Here is a 22,636-nt window from a genome sequence, read left to right as displayed (position 1 = left end):
ACTTCTGACCCACTGGAATTGAAATAAAGTGAATTATAAATGAAATAATCTGTCTGTAAACAATTGTTGGAATAATTACTTGTGTCATGCACAAAGTAGATGTCCTAACCGACTTGCCAAAACTATAGTTTGTTAACAAGAAATTTGTGGAGTGGTTGAAAAACGAGTTTTAATGACTCCAACCTAAGTGTATGTAAACTTCCAACTTCAACTGCAGATAATATGTAGCAGCATTGTAAAAACAAATGGGGGGGTGTCAATGTAAATAGTCCAGGTAGCCATTGATTAATTGTTCAGCAGTCTTATGGCTGGGGTAGAAGCTGTTAAGGAGCCTTTTGGTCATAGACTTGGCACTCCGGTACCACTTGCCGTGCGGTAGCAGAGAGAACAGTCTATGACTAGGGTGGCTGGAGTCTTTGACAATTGTTTGGGCTTTCCTCTGACACCGCCTGGTATAGAGGTCCTGGATGGCAGGAAGCTAGGGGCAGTGTGAAGTGCGATTGAGATTGCGTCATCTGTGGATCTGTTGGGGCGGTATGCGAATTGGAGTGGGTCTAGGGTATTCCGGGATGATGCTGTTGATGTGAGCCATGGTAGTGGAGGTTTACTCACTCGCCTACGAATTCTCAGAAGGCAGCCCGAAATTCTGTGCTTGAAATTCAACACTTCACTGAGGGGCCTTACATATGTTGCATCTATGGGTGACAGAGGAAGGGGTAGTCATTCAGAAATCATGTCAACCCCTGTTATTTCACACAGAGTGAGACCATAGAATGTATTACGTGATTTGTTAAGCCAAATTGTACTTCTGAACTAATTTAGGCTTGCCTAAACAACCAGGGTAAATACTTATGCAACACAGATATTTGAGTTATTTCATTTAATTTAAAAAAAATTAACAAATGTGCAATGCACTTTCCAAACTGTGAAAGGCAACAGCGTCTAATCTGCCGGAAAGCCACACGAAGAAGAAGGATTTGTCATCTTTTCATTGACTTTGCTCTGGTGTTATGCAGATGAGGGCAGTGTGAAGTCCGGAGACGCTTTTATTACGAGCGTGACGAAAACCCGGACTGCCCTGTACTACAACGTTGGCAAGGAAACCCGGACTGCCCTGTACTACAACGTTGGCAAGGAAACCGCCTTTCCGACCGGACCCGAGTCCTGTGGAATGACGACTCTGGACGACTGCAACGCTGAGTAGCTAGCTAGGACACAAATTCCTCTGCAAATTGAACTGTGCTAGTTATGTCTTCTGGGATGACCGGGCAGACACCGTAAGTTACACTTTTTATTTAGTACCATTTACTTTTATATTTTGGATAAGAAAACGAATTTTAGTTTCGTGCTAACATGTTAGGTAAGTTAGCTACCTACAATCATGTTAGCGGCGATTGCTGGTTTTATTGCTAGCTAGCTAGGTAACGTTCTTATTCCATTGCATGAAAGTACAATTCGTTATAACTAGAATATTTTGTAAAAGTTTATCCGAAATTGATGACCAAGCCACGGTCGTAGATTCTTGTTTTTATCATAGCAGTAAAGTTGATCCGTGCTAACGTGGCTAGACGTTAGCGGTATGCTAATTGAGCTAACGTTAACTAGCTAGTTAGCAACACCGGTTTCTGGTTAAGTTTCCTTGTCTAACGTTAGCTAGCCACCTAACATATCACTAGTTCGTGGAGGGTCAAGAAAGCGGTCTCTCTAAAGTTGTGGTTACCTGCTGATACTACCCTCCAAGATAAATTATTTGTAGAGGAACAGGCCAGAACCGTTTTCAAGTGAATGCCGAGGCCTACTAACCCTACGAACACTAATGTTGGCAAGCATCGGCGCATTCGCGACTAGTGTTATGCTAAATAGCTTGCAAACACAAGCTAGCCCTCAAATCCCGCCCTGCAAAATTGTCTTGAGTTAGATGAAAAGATAGCCAACCAGGCAAATTAGTCCCTAGCTGTTGGATATGATATCGAATCTCAATATGGAGTGCGTCCCAGTTCAGTTATTGTTGCAAGCCACTTGATGTTGAATTAAATGTCTCTCATTTCTCCCCATCATAATGTATCCAGGTGCCTAACCAGTAGCAGCAGATGGGATCAGCCTGCTCAGCCCAAAACGAGGGTAGACGTCGAGCAAGGCTTCGCATCCTCTGTGGCGACCGCCCAGACCTGCACATCGGCCCCTACGACCCCTCAATCAGCCCAGCACCCTGTAGCCGGTCCACTGGTGCCCCAGACCTTGCAGGGGGACATGCCAGCAGCACAGGGGGGAGGCGTGGAGATGGCTGCGGCTATGGCTGCTAAGATCAATGCTATGCTGATGGCCAAGGGAAAACTGATGGTTCCTCCGCCACTACCTGGCAAGGTGAGAGGGAAAGGGTTAATGTAACTTTCTCTCACTCAGTCCTGGTCCTGAGGAACCACTGTGTAGGCTTTCCATCCAGTCCTAAGGGTCACATGGCCAGTCATAAGAGGCACAAGCCACAGACTAGAATGGTTTCCATTGGTGGTGCTACTTGTCTCTGAGAACAGAGAGAGTGATTGTCATTATTTTCAACCACATAATATAATGTAGCCATGTCCCATAGCTGGAGGTAGTAGAAGGTGAGGCCAGTTGAGACCATGTGGCCTTCACTGATACCCACCTCCTAGAGTAACCCAGCAGAGAGAACCACCCTGGTCTACAGACACGCCACGGTTACTGCTGCTGCTCACAACACTATTCTCAAGGCAGTCTCTCTAACTCAGTGCTGGTCCTTCTGCACGCTGTGAGTCCCGGCTTTTGTTCCAGCCCAGTACTAACCAATCAGATTCAACCAAATAGGGGCTTTAGTAGTCCGCTGGACCAGAACTAAAGCCTGGACCATTGGTGGCTTCCCAGGAGGGTCAAACACTGACGTAACTTCATGATATTGTATGATCACCATGACTAGTTATTTAGTGTTTGTATGTTGAGTCATATGAAAAGTGTTGCCCATGTCTTGCCCACAGATCCCTCCATGTATGCCGGCTGCCAGTGGTGGAGACGAGACTGTGGTGACAGAGGTGGACATCAACGATGTGCCCATCAACAGCAGAAACCTGCTCACCAAAGGAAAAACACAGGAAGAGGTAAAAAGACCTGAGTCTTCATCGCATCTCTCCACTTAGCGCCTTCTTAAAATGCAGTGGAGAACGCCTGATGAGAGGGACCTTGGCCCTTTCCTCCAATATGAATGAAAAGGAGGTGGACACCATCAAAGCCTGAATCACAACCCTTTCTGTATAATATATATCTAATATATTCAATTTAGACGACGTGTACATACATTTTATGTATTGGTGGCCCCAACAAATACTGAAAGGGTTCTCTTTGTTTCAGATTCGTCAGTTCAGCGGTGCAGTAGTCTCAACCAGAGGCCACTACATGACCAGTGCAGAGAAGTCCCATGGAAAAGGAGTGTATGTATGCAGTTGATGTTACTGTGTGTATCTGCAGTTGACTCTGACCATGTGGAGTTCTAACCGACTCTTCTTATTTAGAGAAAGGCCTTTGTATTTGCACGTCCAGGGAAAGAGCCAAGAGGAGGTCAATAGTAAGTAGAATCTCTATAACCCTCCCGTTATAAAAATTGTAAAGTGGTTATCCCACTGGCTATAGGGTGAATGCACCAATTTGTAAGTCGCTCTGGATAAGAGCGTCTGCTAAATGATGTAAATGTAAATGTCTACATTTGTGATAGATACTTTATTGTCCAAAATGTTATCCTGAGTGGCGCAGTGGTCTAAGGCACTGCATCGCAGTGCTAACTGTGCCACTAGAGATCCTGGTTCGAATCCAGGCTCTGTCGCGGCCGGCCGCGACCGGGAGACTCATGGGCGGCGCACAATTGGCCCAGCGTCGTCCAGGGTAGGGGAGGGAATGGCCGGCAGGGATGTAGCTCAGTTGATAGAGCATGGCGTTTGCAACGCCAGGGTTGTGGGTTTGATTCCCACGGGGGGCCAGTATAAAAAAATATGTATTCACTAACTGTAAGTCGCTCTGGATAAGAGCGTCTGCTAAATGACTAAAATGTAAAATGTCCTCAGATCCTGTAAATTACACAACGTGGTCATGACCACACATCTCAGAAGATTACGTGGGTTGGTGTGGTTGACTGGCTGTTGTTTTTCTCAGTATATTATCCTCATATTTCCCCCATTGACCCCTTGTCTATGTATTCCCTGTGTTGTCTTCCAGAGGCAGTGCTGAGGATAAAGGAGATCATCTCTGAGGATGTGTTGAGGACAGCTGCAGCGTTAGGATCCCAGCTGAGACCCGTCATACCCCCCCTGCCTCTCTACCCCCAGGCCCCTCGCCCCATGGCTGCCCTCCATCCACACCTGCCCAGGATGCCTAGTGTCAACCCTCCCTTGCCACACGGACACCGGCCTGCCGCGCCACACCAAGGGGTAGGTACAGGGGGTCCCTGGTCCTCACAGAATTGTTTTCCCTGGAAGGTTTTTAAGAAATCCTGCTTGGAGGATTCCCTCCCGATTCTTCTGGGAATCCTCTAACTGGGATTTCAACAAAAAAAACGTAGGAACTTTGGGTTTTTCGCAATTTTGCGGGAGGGAAATGTGTTTTCAGTTTGCAATCTGGCCCATGTCCCATATCTGGAGGTAGTAGAAGGTGAGGCCAGTTGAGACCATGTGGCCTTCACTGATACCCACCTCCTAGAGTAACCCAGCAGAGAGAACCACCCTGGTCTACAGACACGCCACGGTTACTGCTGCTGCTCACAACACTATTGTCAAGGTAGTCATTTAGATGGATTAAAGGGAGAGCACTCGGTAGTTCACCAATTTACCAGCTCCATACTCTAGTGCTTTCTGTTATCCATAAGATGAAGTATGTTTGTAATGTGGTGGTTGAACTATCCCTTTAACAATGTATTGACCTTGACACAGGACTCATCCATATGTAAACTCTCATCTCTCCCTCTCAAGAGTTTTGTGCACGTCAAGATCTTTGTGGGTCTGGACCAGGCCCTGCCCTCGTTTAATGTGAATGAGAAGGTGGAGGGTCCTGGGGGCATGTACCTGGCACACATCCAGACCGAGACGGGAGCCAGAGTGTTCCTCAGGGGGAAAGGCTCGGGGTACATAGAACAGGCCTCACGACGGGAGTCCTTCGAACCACTCTACGTCTACATCAGGTAAGATTTTATTTTTTATTTCAGGGTCATACGCCGTTATCGGCCCAGCCTACATGGGCTTAAAAAAAAACTTTATAAGAATCATGAAAGTTGCCATAGCAACTATACTATCAATATACACCAACCTGTGATGAGTACAGAAGCCATGTGAACTATTTGGAGGTTAAAGAAGGTGAAACTATTGAAGTGTATAGTTGTCACTGATACCCACCTCCTATAGGAAACAGTAGCGTGAACCACCTGACCTCCAGACATAGGTTTATAGTGTTCTGCACCTACTCACAACCAGAACCAGTACAGATTTAACAGTTCAATTCTCTACCATGCTCCCACTCACTCACTCGTATGCATTCAGAAGACTGCTCACCACACGTTGGCTAGCTATCAGTCGTGCTGCTCTCTCGTAGATGTTTGGTGAACCTTCTGTTCGTCTCGTAGTGTCTGAAAGAGTTTATTTCCTGCTGTGGTGGTTATCGGTTTCATCCCATTTCAACACTGTTGTCTTTTTCTTGTAGCCACCCCTACTCCACAGGGCTGGAAGCTGCAAAGAAACTCACAGAGAGCCTGTTGGAAACTGTAAGTCAACAGTGTTTTCCCCACTGACACACAGCAAGGAAAGCAGACACTGTAGATGAGAGCGTGTGCTGAATGAGTCCAATGTACATGATTTACGTTTATTTGAACTGGGTCGTGTTCATTTGGCACCAAACAGAAGAGAACTGACTGAAACAAGGAGGGACTACCTGGACTCATTTGTTTCCCTTTGCAAAACGTTTTCCGTTTGCGTGCCATAATGAACACGCCCCATGATGGAGGTTAAAGAAGGTGAAACTATTGAAGTGTATAGTTGTCACTGATACCCACCTCCTATAGGAAACAGTAGCGTGAACCACCTGACCTCCAGACATAGGTCTACAGTGCTCTGCACCTACTCACAACCAGAACCAGTACAGACTTAACCGTTCAATTCTCTACCATGCTCTACAACTCCCTTTGTGTTTTTAAACCATGCATGTTGTGGGATTAAAAGTGTCTCGTTGATATACTTGCTTATCTGAGACCTTTTCCACAGGATTTCTTCCTCTGCTTCCTCGAAACATGATTAACCTCCCCTTTGTAAGGATTGTGTTCTCATCCTGTTCCCTCCCGCCTGTCTGTTGTACAGGTGAGAGCTGAACATACCCGCATGGTCTCCATCTACACAGCCACCGGCTCCACCCAACGTAAGTCTCCTCTCTCTCTCTCTCTCTCTCACACACCACAACTAACACTAAGTAACTCAAATACCACAGTCATAGGACCTGGGCCCGTATTCATAAAGCACCTTGGAGGAAGAGCGCTGATCTAGGATCAGCTTTGGATTTGAATGGACAAGGGGGGACCTGATCCCAGATCAGCACTCTTACTCTGAGACATTTTTATGAATATGGGCCCAGGAGTTCAGGTGAAATAACCAGCCAGGCCTGGGTTTTCCTGATCAGGTGAAATAACCAGCCAGGCCCGGGTTTTCCTGGTCAGGTTAAATAACCAGCCAGGCCCGGGTTTTCCTGGTCAGGGTAAATAACCAGCCAGGCCCGGGTTTTCCTGGTCAGGGTAAATAACCAGCCAGGCCCGGGTTTTCCTGATCAGGTGAAATAACCAGCCAGGCCCGGGTTTTCCTGGTCAGGTTAAATAACCAGCCAGGCCCGGGTTTTCCTGGTCAGGGTAAATAACCAGCCAGGCCCGGGTTTTCCTGGTCAGGTTAAATAACCAGCCAGGCCCGGGTTTTCCTGGTCAGGGTAAATAACCAGCCAGGCCCGGGTTTTCCTGGTCAGGTTACGTGGACAGAGAAACTTCTGGCCCTACTCATTTACTTGAATATAATAGAATGGCCTGAATGTTTCCCTTCTAGTAAATCAATTCCTATGTTTGCTTAAACCACAGACACTACTAGCTCCTGTCATAAATGAATCTCTCTCTGTCTCTAGTGGCACAACAACAAACAGAACAGACAGTCAACAACCCTGTCTGTGAATGACCCCTTCTTCCAATCACATCCATTAACCCTGATCTCCTATACTTCCCTTTCAGCATACCCAGCTCATGGATACCCAGCTAATAGCACTTACTCTAGCCAGGGCTGGTGCAGCAGCAGTGGTTACCCAGGGTGTAACGGGCTGGGGCTGGCTGGGGGCTATGCTGCCTCTACCAGCTACCCCACACCGCCAGGACCCGCTGGCTATTGGACTAGTGCTGCTAGTGGTCAGCCCAGTCAATCTAACCTGTCGACAAACCCTCCATCTTCTCAGGCTATGGTTCAGTATCCTGTCTGTCCCAGGAAGACACACCCATACCTATTACAGGTACGTAGTGGCTAGGAAACCATACCGTTACCTAGTACAGGTACGTAGTGGCTAGGAAACCATACCGTTACCTATTACAGGTACGTAGTGGCTAGGAAACCATACCGTTACCTAGTACAGGTACGTAGTGGCTAGGAAACCATACCGTTACCTAGTACAGGTACGTAGTGGCTAGGAAACCATACCGTTACCTATTACAGGTACGTAGTGGCTAGGAAACCATACCGTTACCTATTACAGGTACGTAGTGGCTAGGAAACCATACCGTTACCTAGTACAGGTACGTAGTGGCTAGGAAACCATACCGTTACCTATTACAGGTACGTCGTGGCTAGGAAACTATACCGTTACCTATTACAGGTACGTATTGGCTAGGAAACCATACCGTTACCTAGTACAGGTACGTAGTGGCTAGGAAACCATACCGTTACCTAGTACAGGTACGTAGTGGCTAGGAAACCATACCGTTACCTAGTACAGGTACGTAGTGGCTAGGAAACCATACCGTTACCTATTACAGGTACGTAGTGGCTAGGAAACCATACCGTTACCTAGTACAGGTACGTAGTGGCTAGGAAACCATACCGTTACCTAGTACAGGTACGTAGTGGCTAGGAAACCATACCGTTACCTAGTACAGGTACGTCGTGGCTAGGAAACTATACCGTTACCTATTACAGGTACGTAGTGGCTAGGAAACCATACCGTTCGTTACCTATTACAGGTACGTAGTGGCTAGGAAACCATACCGTTACCTAGTACAGGTACGTAGTGGCTAGGAAACCATACCGTTACCTATTACAGGTACGTAGTGGCTAGGAAACCATACCGTTACCTATTACAGGTACGTAGTGGCTAGGAAACCATACCGTTACCTATTACAGGTACGTAGTGGCTAGGAAACCATACCGTTACCTAGTACATGTACGTAGTGGCTAGGAAACCATACCGTTACCTAGTACAGGTACGTAGTGGCTAGGAAACCATACCGTTACCTAGTACAGGTACGTAGTGGCTAGGAAACCATACCGTTACCTATTACAGGTACGTAGTGGCTAGGAAACCATACCGTTACCTAGTACAGGTACGTAGTGGCTAGGAAACCATACCGTTACCTAGTACAGGTACGTAGTGGCTAGGAAACCATACCGTTACCTATTACAGGTACGTAGTGGCTAGGAAACCATACCGTTACCTATTACAGGTACGTAGTGGCTAGGAAACCATACCGTTACCTAGTACAGGTACGTAGTGGCTAGGAAACCATACCGTTACCTATTACAGGTACGTAGTGGCTAGGAAACCATACCGTTACCTATTACAGGTACGTAGTGGCTAGGAAACCATACCGTTACCTAGTACAGGTACGTAGTGGCTAGGAAACCATACCGTTACCTAGTACAGGTACGTAGTGGCTAGGAAACCATACCGTTACCTAGTACAGGTACGTAGTGGCTAGGAAACCATACCGTTACCTAGTACAGGTACGTAGTGGCTAGGAAACCATACCGTTACCTATTACAGGTACGTAGTGGCTAGGAAACCATACCGTTACCTAGTACAGGTACGTAGTGGCTAGGAAACCATACCGTTACCTAGTACAGGTACGTAGTGGCTAGGAAACCATACCGTTACCTAGTACAGGTACGTAGTGGCTAGGAAACCATACCGTTACCTAGTACAGGTACGTAGTGGCTAGGAAACCATACCGTTACCTAGTACAGGTACGTAGTGGCTAGGAAACCATACCGTTACCTAGTACAGGTACGTAGTGGCTAGGAAACCATACCGTTACCTAGTACAGGTACGTAGTGGCTAGGAAACCATACCGTTACCTAGTACAGGTACGTAGTGGCTAGGAAACCATACCGTTACCTAGTACAGGTACGTAGTGGCTAGGAAACCATACCGTTACCTAGTACAGGTACGTAGTGGCTAGGAAACCATACCGTTACCTAGAACAGGTACGTAGTGGCTAGGAAACCATACCGTTACATAGTACAGGTATGGATTGGGAAGGTTACAGGAACATGGGTGGGCTTTCCAAATAGGATTCAGGACAGGGATCACAGTAGTTTAGAACAGACAACACCATGACACCCATAAGAAAGCAAAAAAAATAGGTTTATCACCTGAAAATCAGTTTCTAAACTGAAGTCCTATGTCTGTATCAGTTTCATTAGTTAGCCAGGAGATGAAGGTGTACACCATTGTAAGGGCAGGACTAACCAGATGTATTGATGAAGGTGTACACCATTGTAAGGGCAGGACTAACCAGATGTATTGATGAAGGTGTACACCATTGTAAGGGCAGGACTAACCAGATGTATTGATGAAGGTGTACACCATTGTAAGGGCAGGACTAACCAGATGTATTGATGAAGGTGTACACCATTGTAAGGGCAGGACTAACCAGATGTATTGATGACCCTGGGATTAGACTAACTGTTGTTTGGGTTTGACCTTGGTGTCTCAGGACCCTGGGTGCAGTGACCAGACGGAGACTGACCTGTCGTCATCCAGCTCTACTCGGACAGGGACAGGAAGTCCTAAACGACGCTTCCAGGAAAAGACTGAGGATGAGCAGGCCTCTCAGGTGAGACGGAGCTGAAACTGCTGAAATATGCAACGAGAGAGGTTTTAAAGAGAACGGCTTGTCAACCGAATAACCTGGCTAAACAAAATCAAGGCTGTCACCAACCCAAATATGTTAGCTCAGTGCTTACTCGCAAGTGCAGAAAGTGTGTTTTGTTTTTAACAATTCCAACAGTGCTCTGTGGCCTTCTGCTAACAGTCCTTCCTGTCTGTCCATCTCTCAGCCTGCCAGCAGCTCACCCGAGGCCCCGGTGAGAGAGAAGTCTCCCCCTCTACCTTCCGCAGCTCTGAGAGAGGAAGAGCGAGGACAAGGAGCTGAAAGGTTTCTAAATAGTTCTCTGCTCTAAATCTCTGGTTTTGTTTTGCCCAGAATGTAGCAGCCACCGTGTTCAACAGGTCACAAGGGGGGACGGGATGGTGGGGGGGCAGTTACACGTTCAGACAGTTCTGGGTTGTTTTCTTACATTTTGCACCTACTGAACACACCCCTAAAATGAAGCCTCTGATGTTTCTCCACCCTGTTCCTTTGTCTCTGTCTGTAGGATGTTGATGCCACCTCCTCTCCCTGTGTTTCTGGCCCCCGGCCCTGTGGCACGCAAGAGACCCAGAGAGACGGCAGTACCAGTGGTCCCACCCAGTCTACCAACCAGCACCCCCGCATCACAGGGTACGCGTCTTACTGGGAACATACAGTGGGGAAAAAAAGTATTTAGTCAGCCACCAATTGTGCAAGTTCTCCCACTTAAAAAGATGAGAGAGGCCTGTAATTTTCATCATAGGTACACGTCAACTATGACAGACAAAATGAGGAAAAAAAATCCAGAAAATCACATTGTAGGATTTTTAATGAATTTATTTGCAAATGATGTTGGAAAATATGTATTTGGTCAATAACAAAAGTTTCTCAATACTTTGTTATATACCCTTTGTTGGCAATGACACAGGTCAAACGTTTTCTGTAAGTCTTCACAAGGTTTTCACACACTGTTGCTGGTATTTTGGCCCATTCCTCCATGCAGATCTCCTCTAGAGCAGTGATGTTTTGGGGCTGTCGCTGGGCAACACAGACTTTCAACTCCCTCCAAAGATTTTCTATGGGGTTGAGATCTGGAGACTGGCTAGGCCACTCCAGGACCTTGAAATGCTTCTTACGAAGCCACTCCTTCGTTTCCCGGGCGGTGTGTTTGAGATCATTGTCATGCTGAAAGACCCAGCCACGTTTCATGTTCAATGCCCTTGCTGATGGAAGGAGGTTTTCACTCAAAATCTCACGATACATGGCCCCATTCATTCTTTCCTTTACACGGATCAGTCGTCCTGGTCCCTTTGCAGAAAAACAGCCCCAAAGCATGATGTTTCCACCCCCATGCTCCACAGTAGGTATGGTGTTCTTTGGATGCAACTCAGCATTCTTTGTCCTCCAAACACGACAAGTAGAGTTTTTACCAAAAAGTTCTATTTTGGTTTCATCTGACCATATGACATTCTCCCAATCCTCTTCTGGATAATCCAAATGCACTCTAGCAAACTTCAGAAGGGCCTGGACATGTACTGGCTTAAGCAGGGGGACACGTCTTGCACTGCAGGATTTGAGTCCCTGGCGGCATACTGTGTTACTGATGGTAGGCTTTGTTACTTTGGTCCCAGCTCTCTGCAGGACATTCACTAGGTCCCCCCGTGTTGTTCTGGGATTTTTACTCACCGTTCTTGTGATCATTTTGACCCCACAGGGTGAGATCTTGCGTGGAGCCCCAGATCGAGGGAGATTATCAGTGGTCTTGTATGTCTTCCATTTCCTAATAATTGCTCCCACAGTTGATTTCTTCAAACCAAGCTGCTTACCTATTGCAGATTCAGTCTTCCCAGCCTGGTGCAGGTCTACAATTTTGTTTCTGGTGTCCTTTGACAGTTCTTTGGTCTTGGCCATAGTGGAGTTTGGAGTGTGACTGTTTGAGGTTGTGGACAGGTGTATTTTATACTGATAACAAGTTCAAACAGGTGCCATTAATACAGGTAACGTGTGGGGGACAGAGGAGCCTCTTAAACAAGAAGTTACAGGTCTGTGAGAGCCAGAAATCTTGCTTGTTTGTAGGTGACCAAATACTTATTTTCCACCATAATTTGCAAATAAATTCATTAAAAATCCTACAATGTGATTTTCTGGAAAAAAAATTCTCAATTTGTCTGTCATAGTTGACGTGTACCTATGATGAAAATTACAGGCCTCTCTCATCTTTTTAAGTGGGAGAACTTGCACAATTGGTGGCTGACTAAATACTTTCTTTCCCCACTGTACTTCACTGTACTTGATGCCTGAATGGGCAGACATTTTAACCATGATGAAGTTGAGTGGTGTTTTTCGACGATTTCTTCTCCCCTCAGTAGTGGAGTAATGGAGGCAGACAGACCTGTCTGAGCTCCTCTGTGATTGGCTGAGCCGTGCTAACTGTCACTCCCTGTATGTGTTCTTTGTCTTCCCCTTGTGTTCTCTCTCCACATGTCTCCTGGACCCGCTGCTACCTAACATGGATCTATCTCATCTGGTGTCTGTCTGATCTCTCTGCTCTGACTGGCTGTGGATCAATCCAACCAACTCAAACATGGGCTGGGCTCCTCTCTTGTTTTGCCCTCTCTCGCTCTCTTTCTGTTCTCTCTCTCTCTCTCTCTCTCTCTCTCCCTGTCTCTCTCTGTCTTTGTCCCTGTCTCTCTCTCTCTCCCTCTCTCCCTCTGTCTGTCTGTCTGTCTGTCTGTCTTTGTTCTCCTCAGATTCTCCCCAGGAGGTGATTGTGAAGAAGATAAAGGTAGTGGAGAAACCTTCAGGTTTAGTGCCCTACGGAGGTGGGGTAATGGACACTTCATGCCTAGTACCCTACGGTGGGGACTCTTCTGATGAGGGAGAGGACTCCTAGCAGTAAGACGGCTAACTCATACCCCCCCATCCCACTACCCTTCCCAAATCCCATCAACCCCACCCTAAAGTGTCCTCATTCCACTTAGATGCTGGGGTTGCAGTGATCAGTGTTCAGCCCAAGGCTAGCTAGCACTGTTATTACCATCATCGACTGCTGTACTGTGGGACCTTGAACAGAGCGTCGCACTGCTACAGCCCTGCCCCAAAAACAAAGGAATGCTACTTTATGTTATTATATAATTATTAAAGATTAACGACAGTTTTCATTTGAAAGGGTCCTTTTTATTTCAAATCTGAAAAAGCATATGTGGTTGTCCATCTACGACCGAACCTGCGCTACGACCGAATTCTTCAACCTGCTTTACACCAATTCACTGATTATTATGTTGTATATAATGGAAAATGGTGTGAATCTGTTCCCATGGAATACTGTAATAAATGGATTTGGAAACAGCCTTCATTTTGTTTCCTCATGTTAGTCTAGCAGTGTTGTGGTACTCCAGTCCAGGGTTTCCTCATGTTAGTCTAGCAGTGTTGTGGTACTCCAGTCCAGGGTTTCCTCATGTTAGTCTAGCAGTGTTGTGGTACTCCAGTCCAGGGTTTCCTCATGTTAGTCTAGCAGTGTTGTGGTACTCCAGTCCAGGGTTTCCTCATGTTAGTCTAGCAGTGTTGTGGTACTCCAGTCCAGGGTTTCCTCATGTTAGTCTAGCAGTGTTGTGGTACTCCAGTCCAGGGTTTCCTCATGTTAGTCTAGCAGTGTTGTGGTACTCCAGTCCAGGGTTTCCTCATGTTAGTCTAGCAGTGTTGTGGTACTCTGAGTTTGGGAAACCCTGGTCTAAACCACTGAAATAAAATAAATGTTTTTGTTCAGATGTGGTTGTTCACCCACTTACACAAACGGGTCAAATCATGTTTTTGTGGTATAATTTGGCGCTACCATGCAGTGTTGTCCAGAGGGTTGAAATAAAAAAAAACATACAACAGAAAAACATTTCCATGGACAATACACCTGTATTCTGTATACTTGTGTTTTAATGTGCATCACGGTAGGTAAGCTCAGACCAAGTGGACGTACTCCGGTGCCGCTACCCCGTTGCGAACAGTGAGCGCCCCGGGGTTGTCCAGAGCAAAGCAGGGATGAACGTAGTGTAGGAAGCTACAGTAGAAGGTGTGGAGGTGTTGTTCCAGGTCTACGTTGAAGAAGGACAGGATCCCTCTCTCATAGTTCAGACTGAGCCCTATCCTCACTGGGTTCACCGTTATCCGGATGTCTGGGCTCCAGCCGCTGTGGAGGAACTCGTACTTGTGTCTAGAGAGGGGAGGAAGGGGGAGACAGAATGGAGGAGGGAGGGGAGACAGAACGGAGGAGGGAGGGGAAACAGAATGGAAGTAATGATGTAATTTAGAAAATGATGGTTCTATGTGACTTGTTACACATCATATCCTTCTATATAAACAGTTTTATTAGGTACACCACCCCGTTCATGAAAATGGATCGCTCCTACAGACAGTGAGTCACGTGGCCGTGGCTTGCTATAATAAAGCAGGCGTCGAAGGCATTCGGTTACTGTTCCATTGAACGTTAGAATGGGCAAAACGAGTGACCTATGCGACTTTAAGCGTGGCATGATCGTCGGTTCCCAGGCACGCCAGATCCAGTACCTCAGAAACAGCAGGCCTCCTGGGCTTTACACGCACGTGTAGCGTTTACCCAGAATGGTGCAACAAACAAAAAAAACAGCTCGTTGATGAGAGGTCGAAGGAGAATGGCAAGAATTGTGCCAGCTAACAGGGGGGCCACAAACAGACAAATAACGGCGCAGCACAACAGTGGTGTGCAGAACGGCATTTTGGAACACACAACTCGTCGATCCTTGTCATGGATGGGCTTTTGCAGCAGACGACCACACCGGGTTTCACTCTCATCAGCTAAAAACAAGAAGCAGCGGCTCCAGTGGGCATGTGATCACCAACACTGGACAATAGAGGAGTGGAAAAACATTGCCTGGTCCGACGAATCCCAGTTCCTGTTGCATCATGCTGATGGCAGAGTCAGGATTTGGTGTAAGCAGCATGAGTCCATGGACCCATCCTGCCTGGTGTCAACGGTACAGGCTGGTGGCGGTGGTGTAATGGTGTGGGGAATGTTTTCCTGGCACACATTAGGTCCCTTGATACCAATTGAGCAACGATTGAATGCCATGCCCCGAAGAATTCAGGCTGTTCTGGAGGCAAAGGGTCTGACCCGGTACTAGATGGGTGGTACCTAATAAACTGGCCACTGAGTGCACATGATATTGAAGGAGAAGAATGTGTCAGGAAGTCGTACTTGCGTCTGGATGGAGATGGAATGGAATGGAGGGGAGGGGAGGAAGGGGGAAACTGATGTCATTAAGCACATTCCATGTATTGTGACTTAAACTTAACTAATTCATAATATGTAGCCTACAGACGTGGTATGTCTGTGTTGGGATACTATAAGTAATCCTTCTACACCCCCCCTCCTCCAGTGGTGGTTGTCCCACTGGCTATCCTAAGTTGAATGCACCAATTTGTAAGTCGCTCTGGATAAGAGCGTCTGCTAAATGACAAATGTAAATGTAAATACAATCATTTTTAGCAGACGCTTTAAAGTGACATACAGTTAAAAGACTTCGGGACGGTTTCCCGGACACAGATTAGACCAGTCCTGGACAAAACGTCATTATCAATTGAGAATCTCCCTTGAAATAACCTTTTAGTCCAGGACTAGTCTTAATCTCTGTCAGGGAAACGAAACCTTAGGTTTTTCCTGGTCCCAGATCAACCTTATGAAACCGGACCTTAGTGTTACAGTATATGAGGCCCTTGATGCAGGAATCAAATCCACAATGGCGTCGCACCAGTAGCTTAAACTAACAGTGCCATGGGGATACAGTATGTACATACTCAACCAAACACTGTGCCCCCCAAAAAAACAACCTGTCACTGCCAAAGAGAGGATTAGCAGGGGATATGAGAAGTGTGTGTTGTCAGGTTCTGCGTAGGCAGTGGGTATTCTCTCTCTCTCTCTCTCTCTCTCTGAGGTGGTGGTGTTTCATGTTGAGATGTCTCAGTGAATGATCTCCTAGTAAAGTGACAGTTCCACTGTCCTGTTTAGTGCCAGGATTAGCATAGTTGCTATGGCAACAGCAGCTATAAGGTGAATGGTATTCCATGGCCTTTTTTCACAGGAATAAAAAAAAAAAAACCTTGACTTGTCACTTCTGCCTCAGAAAAGGTTTAGGAGGCGAAATGTGAGAAGAAGCAAGCCAAGCGCTTTAGGAAGGGGAGAGCTATTTTAATGAGCAAAAATCTCCTTGGCTGGCCTACTTTTCAGACAGTGTGTGGTAGTGGTGGACCCTCTGGGAAGATGAGCATCCATTTCCCCTCTGGGAAGCCATGCAGTGGTAGTGGTGCGTCAGCTGAATTTAAAGCAAGGCCAGGAGTCGGCCCTCTAGAACAGTGTTTACCAACTTTGTCTGTCCAGTAGTAGGCTGACAGGTCCTGTTTGAGGACTTTTTAAATGTTCCCTTTTCCTTGTTGTTATTGTAGTGTGTAGGAGGCCTCAGTCTGTGCAGGGCAAGACTTCCAAACCAGCACTCACACACTGGATTCAACTATCAACTGCTTCTCTGGACCTCCATTAGGTTATTTAGATGTGATTGTGTGGGGGGGTTGAGAAACACTTGTGTAACCTATCACAGCAGTCTGTTACCTGGAGGGAGGAAGGGAGGACATGTTGTTTCCTTCCAGCTAACAGTTAGTGATAGCTAGGTTAGAGGGTTAGGGGTTAGGTTAGCGTTACCTGGAGGGAGGAAGGGAGGACATGTTGTTTCCTTCCAGCTAACAGTTAGTGATAGCTAGGTTAGAGGGTTAGGGGTTAGGTTAGCGTTACCTGGAGGAAGGGAGGACATGTTGTTTCCTTCGAGGTAACAGTTAGTGATAGCTAGGTTAGAGGGTTAGGGGTTAGGTTAGCGTTACCTGGAGGAAGGGGGGACATGTTGTTTCCTTCCAGCTAACAGTTAGTGATAGCTAGGTTAGAGGGTTAGGGGTTAGGTTAGCGTTACCTGGAGGAAGGAAGGGAGGACATGTTGTTTCCTTCCAGGTAACAGTTAGTGATAGCTAGGTTAGAGGGTTAGGGGTTAGGTTAGCGTTACCTGGAGGAAGGGAGGACATGTTGTTTCCTTCCAGGTAACAGTTAGTGATAGCTAGGTTAGAGGGTTAGGGGTTAGGTTAGCGTTACCTGGAGGAAGGGGGGACATGTTGTTTCTTTCCAGGTAACAGTTAGTGATAGCTAGGTTAGAGGGTTAGGGGTTAGGTTAGCGTTACCTGGAGGAAGGGAGGACATGTTGTTTCCTTCCAGCTAACAGTTAGTGATAGCTAGGTTAGAGGGTTAGGGGTTAGGTTAGCGTTACCTGGAGGAAGGAAGGGGGGACATGTTGTTTCCTTCCAGGTAACAGTTAGTGATAGCTAGGTTAGAGGGTTAGGGGTTAGGTTAGCGTTACCTGGAGGAAGGAAGGGAGGACATGTTGTTTCCTTCCAGCTAACAGTTAGTGATAGCTAGGTTAGAGGGTTAGGGGTTAGGTTAGCGTTACCTGGAGGAAGGGAGGACATGTTGTTTCCTTCCAGGTAACAGTTAGTGATAGCTAGGTTAGAGGGTTAGGGGTTAGGTTAGCGTTACCTGGAGGAAGGGGGGACATGTTGTTTCCTTCCAGCTAACAGTTAGTGATAGCTAGGTTAGAGGGTTAGGGGTTAGGTTAGCGTTACCTGGAGGAAGGAAGGGAGGACATGTTGTTTCCTTCCAGGTAACAGTTAGTGATAGCTAGGTTAGAGGGTTAGGGGTTAGGTTAGCGTTACCTGGAGGAAGGGAGGACATGTTGTTTCCTTCCAGGTAACAGTTAGTGATAGCTAGGTTAGAGGGTTAGGGGTTAGGTTAGCGTTACCTGGAGGAAGGGAGGACATGTTGTTTCCTTCCAGCTAACAGTTAGTGATAGCTAGGTTAGAGGGTTAGGGGTTAGGTTAGCGTTACCTGGAGGGAGGAAGGGAGGACATGTTGTTTCCTTCCAGCTAACAGTTAGTGATAGCTAGGTTAGAGGGTTAGGGGTTAGGTTAGCGTTACCTGGAGGAAGGGAGGACATGTTGTTTCCTTCCAGGTAACAGTTAGTGATAGCTAGGTTAGAGGGTTAGGGGTTAGGTTAGCGTTACCTGGAGGAAGGGGGGACATGTTGTTTCCTTCCAGCTAACAGTTAGTGATAGCTAGGTTAGAGGGTTAGGGGTTAGGTTAGCGTTACCTGGAGGAAGGAAGGGAGGACATGTTGTTTCCTTCCAGGTAACAGTTAGTGATAGCTAGGTTAGAGGGTTAGGGGTTAGGTTAGCGTTACCTGGAGGAAGGGAGGACATGTTGTTTCCTTCCAGGTAACAGTTAGTGATAGCTAGGTTAGAGGGTTAGGGGTTAGGTTAGCGTTACCTGGAGGAAGGAAGGGAGGACATGTTGTTTCCTTCCAGGTAACAGTTAGTGATAGCTAGGTTAGAGGGTTAGGGGTTAGGTTAGCGTTACCTGGAGGAAGGGAGGACATGTTGTTTCCTTCCAGGTAACAGTTAGTGATAGCTAGGTTAGAGGGTTAGGGGTTAGGTTAGCGTTACCTGGAGGAAGGGGGGACATGTTGTTTCTTTCCAGGTAACAGTTAGTGATAGCTAGGTTAGAGGGTTAGGGGTTAGGTTAGCGTTACCTGGAGGAAGGGAGGACATGTTGTTTCCTTCCAGCTAACAGTTAGTGATAGCTAGGTTAGAGGGTTAGGGGTTAGGTTAGCGTTACCTGGAGGAAGGAAGGGGGGACATGTTGTTTCCTTCCAGGTAACAGTTAGTGATAGCTAGGTTAGAGGGTTAGGGGTTAGGTTAGCGTTACCTGGAGGAAGGAAGGGAGGACATGTTGTTTCCTTCCAGGTAACAGTTAGTGATAGCTAGGTTAGAGGGTTAGGGGTTAGGTTAGCGTTACCTGGAGGAAGGGAGGACATGTTGTTTCCTTCCAGGTAACAGTTAGTGATAGCTAGGTTAGAGGGTTAGGGGTTAGGTTAGCGTTACCTGGAGGAAGGGGGGACATGTTGTTTCTTTCCAGGTAACAGTTAGTGATAGCTAGGTTAGAGGGTTAGGGGTTAGGTTAGCGTTACCTGGAGGAAGGGAGGACATGTTGTTTCCTTCCAGGTAACAGTTAGTGATAGCTAGGTTAGAGGGTTAGGGGTTAGGTTAGCGTTACCTGGAGGAAGGGAGGACATGTTGTTTCCTTCCAGCTAACAGTTAGTGATAGCTAGGTTAGAGGGTTAGGGGTTAGGTTAGCGTTACCTGGAGGAAGGGAGGACATGTTGTTTCCTTCCAGCTAACAGTTAGTGATAGCTAGGTTAGAGGGTTAGGGGTTAGGTTAGCGTTACCTGGAGGAAGAAAGGGAGGACATGTTGTTTCCTTCCAGGTAACAGTTAGTGATAGCTAGGTTAGCGTTAGGGATTCTCCCCTGGACGGGTTGAGGTTAGGGTTGAACAGGGATGTGGACATTAAGCTAGGGTTAGGGGATTCTCACCTGGAGGGAGTGAGGACATGTCTCATGCACCAGGACGTGTTTGTTCCTCCCAGGTAGGAGTTTCTCTGAGTATCTTCATAGGCCACTCCAATCCTGTACTCTGTGTCCTCCTCCACCTCCACCTCCCAGTAATGTCTGCCTCGCACAGGGATCAGGTCCCCTAACACAGCTACACACCTGGACCAAACACACACACACACAATATACACACTATCAGAGTGAGGAGAACATACACACCTACACACACACTACACACACCTACACACCTACACACACTACACACACCTACACACACCACACACACTATCATGGGATGAGTACACTCACATTTTCAGATGTTTAAATTTTGAAAGATGCTATATAAAGAAAGCTATTGTTATTACTCAAATGTATCCAGTAAATATCCATGTCATTAGCAGATCTCCATTAGCTGTACAGCAGGTGTAAACCGCCTGGTTGGTTTGTCTACCTGGCGAAGGTGTTGTCGTCGAAGGTCATGGCGGAGAGCGGGAGCTCCTCATCTCCGTAGAACATGGAGAAGCCGTCCTCAGAGATGGACAGACAGGGGTGGGCTGTGTCCTGCTGCAGGTGGAAGATGGTTCCTGCACACACACAGTAACAGCCTCACTGTCTGGTCTTGACAACTATAAAACACACTAACAGCCTCACTGTCTGGTCTTGACAACTATAAAACACAGTAACAACCTCACTGTCTGGTCTTGACAACTATAAAACACAGTAACAACCTCACTGTCTGGTCTTGACAACTATAAAACACACTAACAACCTCACTGTCTGGTCTTGACAACTATAAAACACAGTAACAACCTCACTGTCTGGTCTTGACAACTATAAAACACACTAACAACCTCACTGTCTGGTCTTGACAACTATAAAACACACTAACAACCTCACTGGTCTTGACAACTATAAAACAGTAACAACCTCACTGTCTGGTCTTGACAACTATAAAACACACTAACAACCTCACTGGTCTTGACAACTATAAAACACAGTAACAACCTCACTGGTCTTGACAACTATAAAACAGTAACAACCTCACTGTCTGGTCTTGACAACTATAAAACACAGTAACAACCTCACTGTCTGGTCTTGACAACTATAAAACAGTAACAACCTCACTGTCTGGTCTTGACAACTATAAAACAGTAACAACCTCACTGTCTGGTCTTGACAACTATAAAACACAGTAACAACCTCACTGTCTGGTCTTGACAACTATAAAACAGTAACAACCTCACTGTCTGGTCTTGACAACTATAAAACACAGTAACAACCTCACTGTCTGGTCTTGACAACTATAAAACAGTAACAGCCTCACTGTCTGGTCTTGACAACTATAAAACAGTAACAGCCTCACTGTCTGGTCTTGACAACTATAAAACAGTAACAACCTCACTGTCTGGTCTTGACAACTATAAAACACAGTAACAACCTCACTGTCTGGTCTTGACAACTATAAAACACACTAACAACCTCACTGTCTGGTCTTGACAACTATAAAACACACTAACAACCTCACTGGTCTTGACAACTATAAAACAGTAACAACCTCACTGTCTGGTCTTGACAACTATAAAACACACTAACAACCTCACTGGTCTTGACAACTATAAAACACAGTAACAACCTCACTGGTCTTGACAACTATAAAACAGTAACAACCTCACTGTCTGGTCTTGACAACTATAAAACACAGTAACAACCTCACTGTCTGGTCTTGACAACTATAAAACAGTAACAACCTCACTGTCTGGTCTTGACAACTATAAAACAGTAACAACCTCACTGTCTGGTCTTGACAACTATAAAACACAGTAACAACCTCACTGTCTGGTCTTGACAACTATAAAACAGTAACAACCTCACTGTCTGGTCTTGACAACTATAAAACACAGTAACAACCTCACTGTCTGGTCTTGACAACTATAAAACAGTAACAGCCTCACTGTCTGGTCTTGACAACTATAAAACAGTAACAGCCTCACTGTCTGGTCTTGACAACTATAAAACAGTAACAACCTCACTGTCTGGTCTTGACAACTATAAAACACAGTAACAGCCTCACTGTCTGGTCTTGACAACTATAAAACACAGTAACAGCCTCACTGTCTGGTCTTGACAACTATAAAACACAGTAACAGCCTCACTGTCTGGTCTTGACAACTATAAAACAGTAACAGCCTCACTGTCTGGTCTTGACAACTATAAAACACACTAACAGCCTCACTGTCTGGTCTTGACAACTATAAAACACACTAACAGCCTCACTGTCTGGTCTTGACAACTATAAAACACAGTAACAACCTCACTGGTCTTGACAACTATAAAACAGTAACAACCTCACTGTCTGGTCTTGACAACTATAAAACACAGTAACAACCTCACTGTCTGGTCTTGACAACTATAAAACACAGTAACAGCCTCACTGTCTGGTCTTGACAACTATAAAACACAGTAACAGCCTCACTGTCTGGTCTTGACAACTATAAAACACAGTAACAGCCTCACTGTCTGGTCTTGACAACTATAAAACACAGTAACAACCTCACTGTCTGGTCTTGACAACTATAAAACACAGTAACAGCCTCACTGTCTGGTCTTGACAACTATAAAACACAGTAACAACCTCACTGTCTGGTCTTGACAACTATAAAACACAGTAACAACCTCACTGTCTGGTCTTGACAACTATAAAACACAGTAACAACCTCACTGTCTGGTCTTGACAACTATAAAACAGTAACAGCCTCACTGTCTGGTCTTGACAACTATAAAACACAGTAACAGCCTCACTGTCTGGTCTTGACAACTATAAAACACAGTAACAACCTCACTGTCTGGTCTTGACAACTATAAAACACAGTAACAACCTCACTGTCTGGTCTTGACAACTATAAAACACAGTAACAACCTCACTGTCTGGTCTTGACAACTATAAAACACAGTAACAACCTCACTGTCTGGTCTTGACAACTATAAAACACAGTAACAACCTC

General features: G+C 46.1%; 2 protein-coding genes across 2 annotated transcripts in view; one reads left to right on the top strand and one right to left on the bottom strand.

The window, feature by feature from the left end:
- The first annotated feature begins 982 nt into the window (after window positions 1-982).
- Window positions 983-13,478, top strand: LOC311124185 (KH homology domain-containing protein 4-like). The gene is made up of 14 exons (XM_084198378.1): window positions 983-1,277; window positions 2,070-2,364; window positions 2,991-3,110; window positions 3,361-3,440; window positions 3,522-3,574; window positions 4,219-4,430; window positions 4,968-5,176; window positions 5,692-5,752; window positions 6,342-6,399; window positions 7,247-7,518; window positions 9,995-10,114; window positions 10,338-10,435; window positions 10,656-10,780; window positions 12,880-13,478. The coding sequence occupies exons 1-14, from the start codon at window positions 1,249-1,251 to the stop codon at window positions 13,020-13,022; spliced, it is 1,875 nt and encodes a 624-aa protein (XP_084054504.1). The 5' UTR covers window positions 983-1,248; the 3' UTR covers window positions 13,023-13,478.
- Window positions 13,479-13,733: 255 nt separating this feature from the next.
- Window positions 13,734-22,636, bottom strand: part of LOC311124186 (fibronectin type III and SPRY domain-containing protein 2-like) — a 20,365-nt gene continuing 11,462 nt past the window's right edge. Inside the window, exons 12-14 of the mRNA XM_084198379.1 lie at window positions 20,086-20,218; window positions 19,617-19,793; window positions 13,734-14,333 (exon numbers count right to left, since the gene is read on the bottom strand). Of these exons, the coding sequence (XP_084054505.1) occupies window positions 14,081-14,333; window positions 19,617-19,793; window positions 20,086-20,218 (563 nt within the window). The 3' untranslated portion in view covers window positions 13,734-14,080. The remainder of the gene's footprint in view (window positions 14,334-19,616; window positions 19,794-20,085; window positions 20,219-22,636) is intronic.

The sequence above is a fragment of the Coregonus lavaretus genome (assembly GCF_964263955.1).
Source record: "Coregonus lavaretus genome assembly, contig: HAP1_SCAFFOLD_2196, whole genome shotgun sequence".
Taxonomy (NCBI): domain Eukaryota; kingdom Metazoa; phylum Chordata; class Actinopteri; order Salmoniformes; family Salmonidae; genus Coregonus; species Coregonus lavaretus.
This window is presented reverse-complemented; position numbering and strand designations above follow the sequence as displayed.

Bases quoted from the DNA above. Each gene is read 5' to 3' on its own strand.
- LOC311124185 (XM_084198378.1), top strand. From the start codon at position 1,249: ATGTCTTCTGGGATGACCGGGCAGACACC. The intron at 5,177-5,691 runs GTAAGATTTTAT...TTTTTCTTGTAG, and splicing joins CCACTCTACGTCTACATCAG to CCACCCCTACTCCACAGGGC. The intron at 10,115-10,337 runs GTGAGACGGAGC...TCCATCTCTCAG, and splicing joins AGGATGAGCAGGCCTCTCAG to CCTGCCAGCAGCTCACCCGA.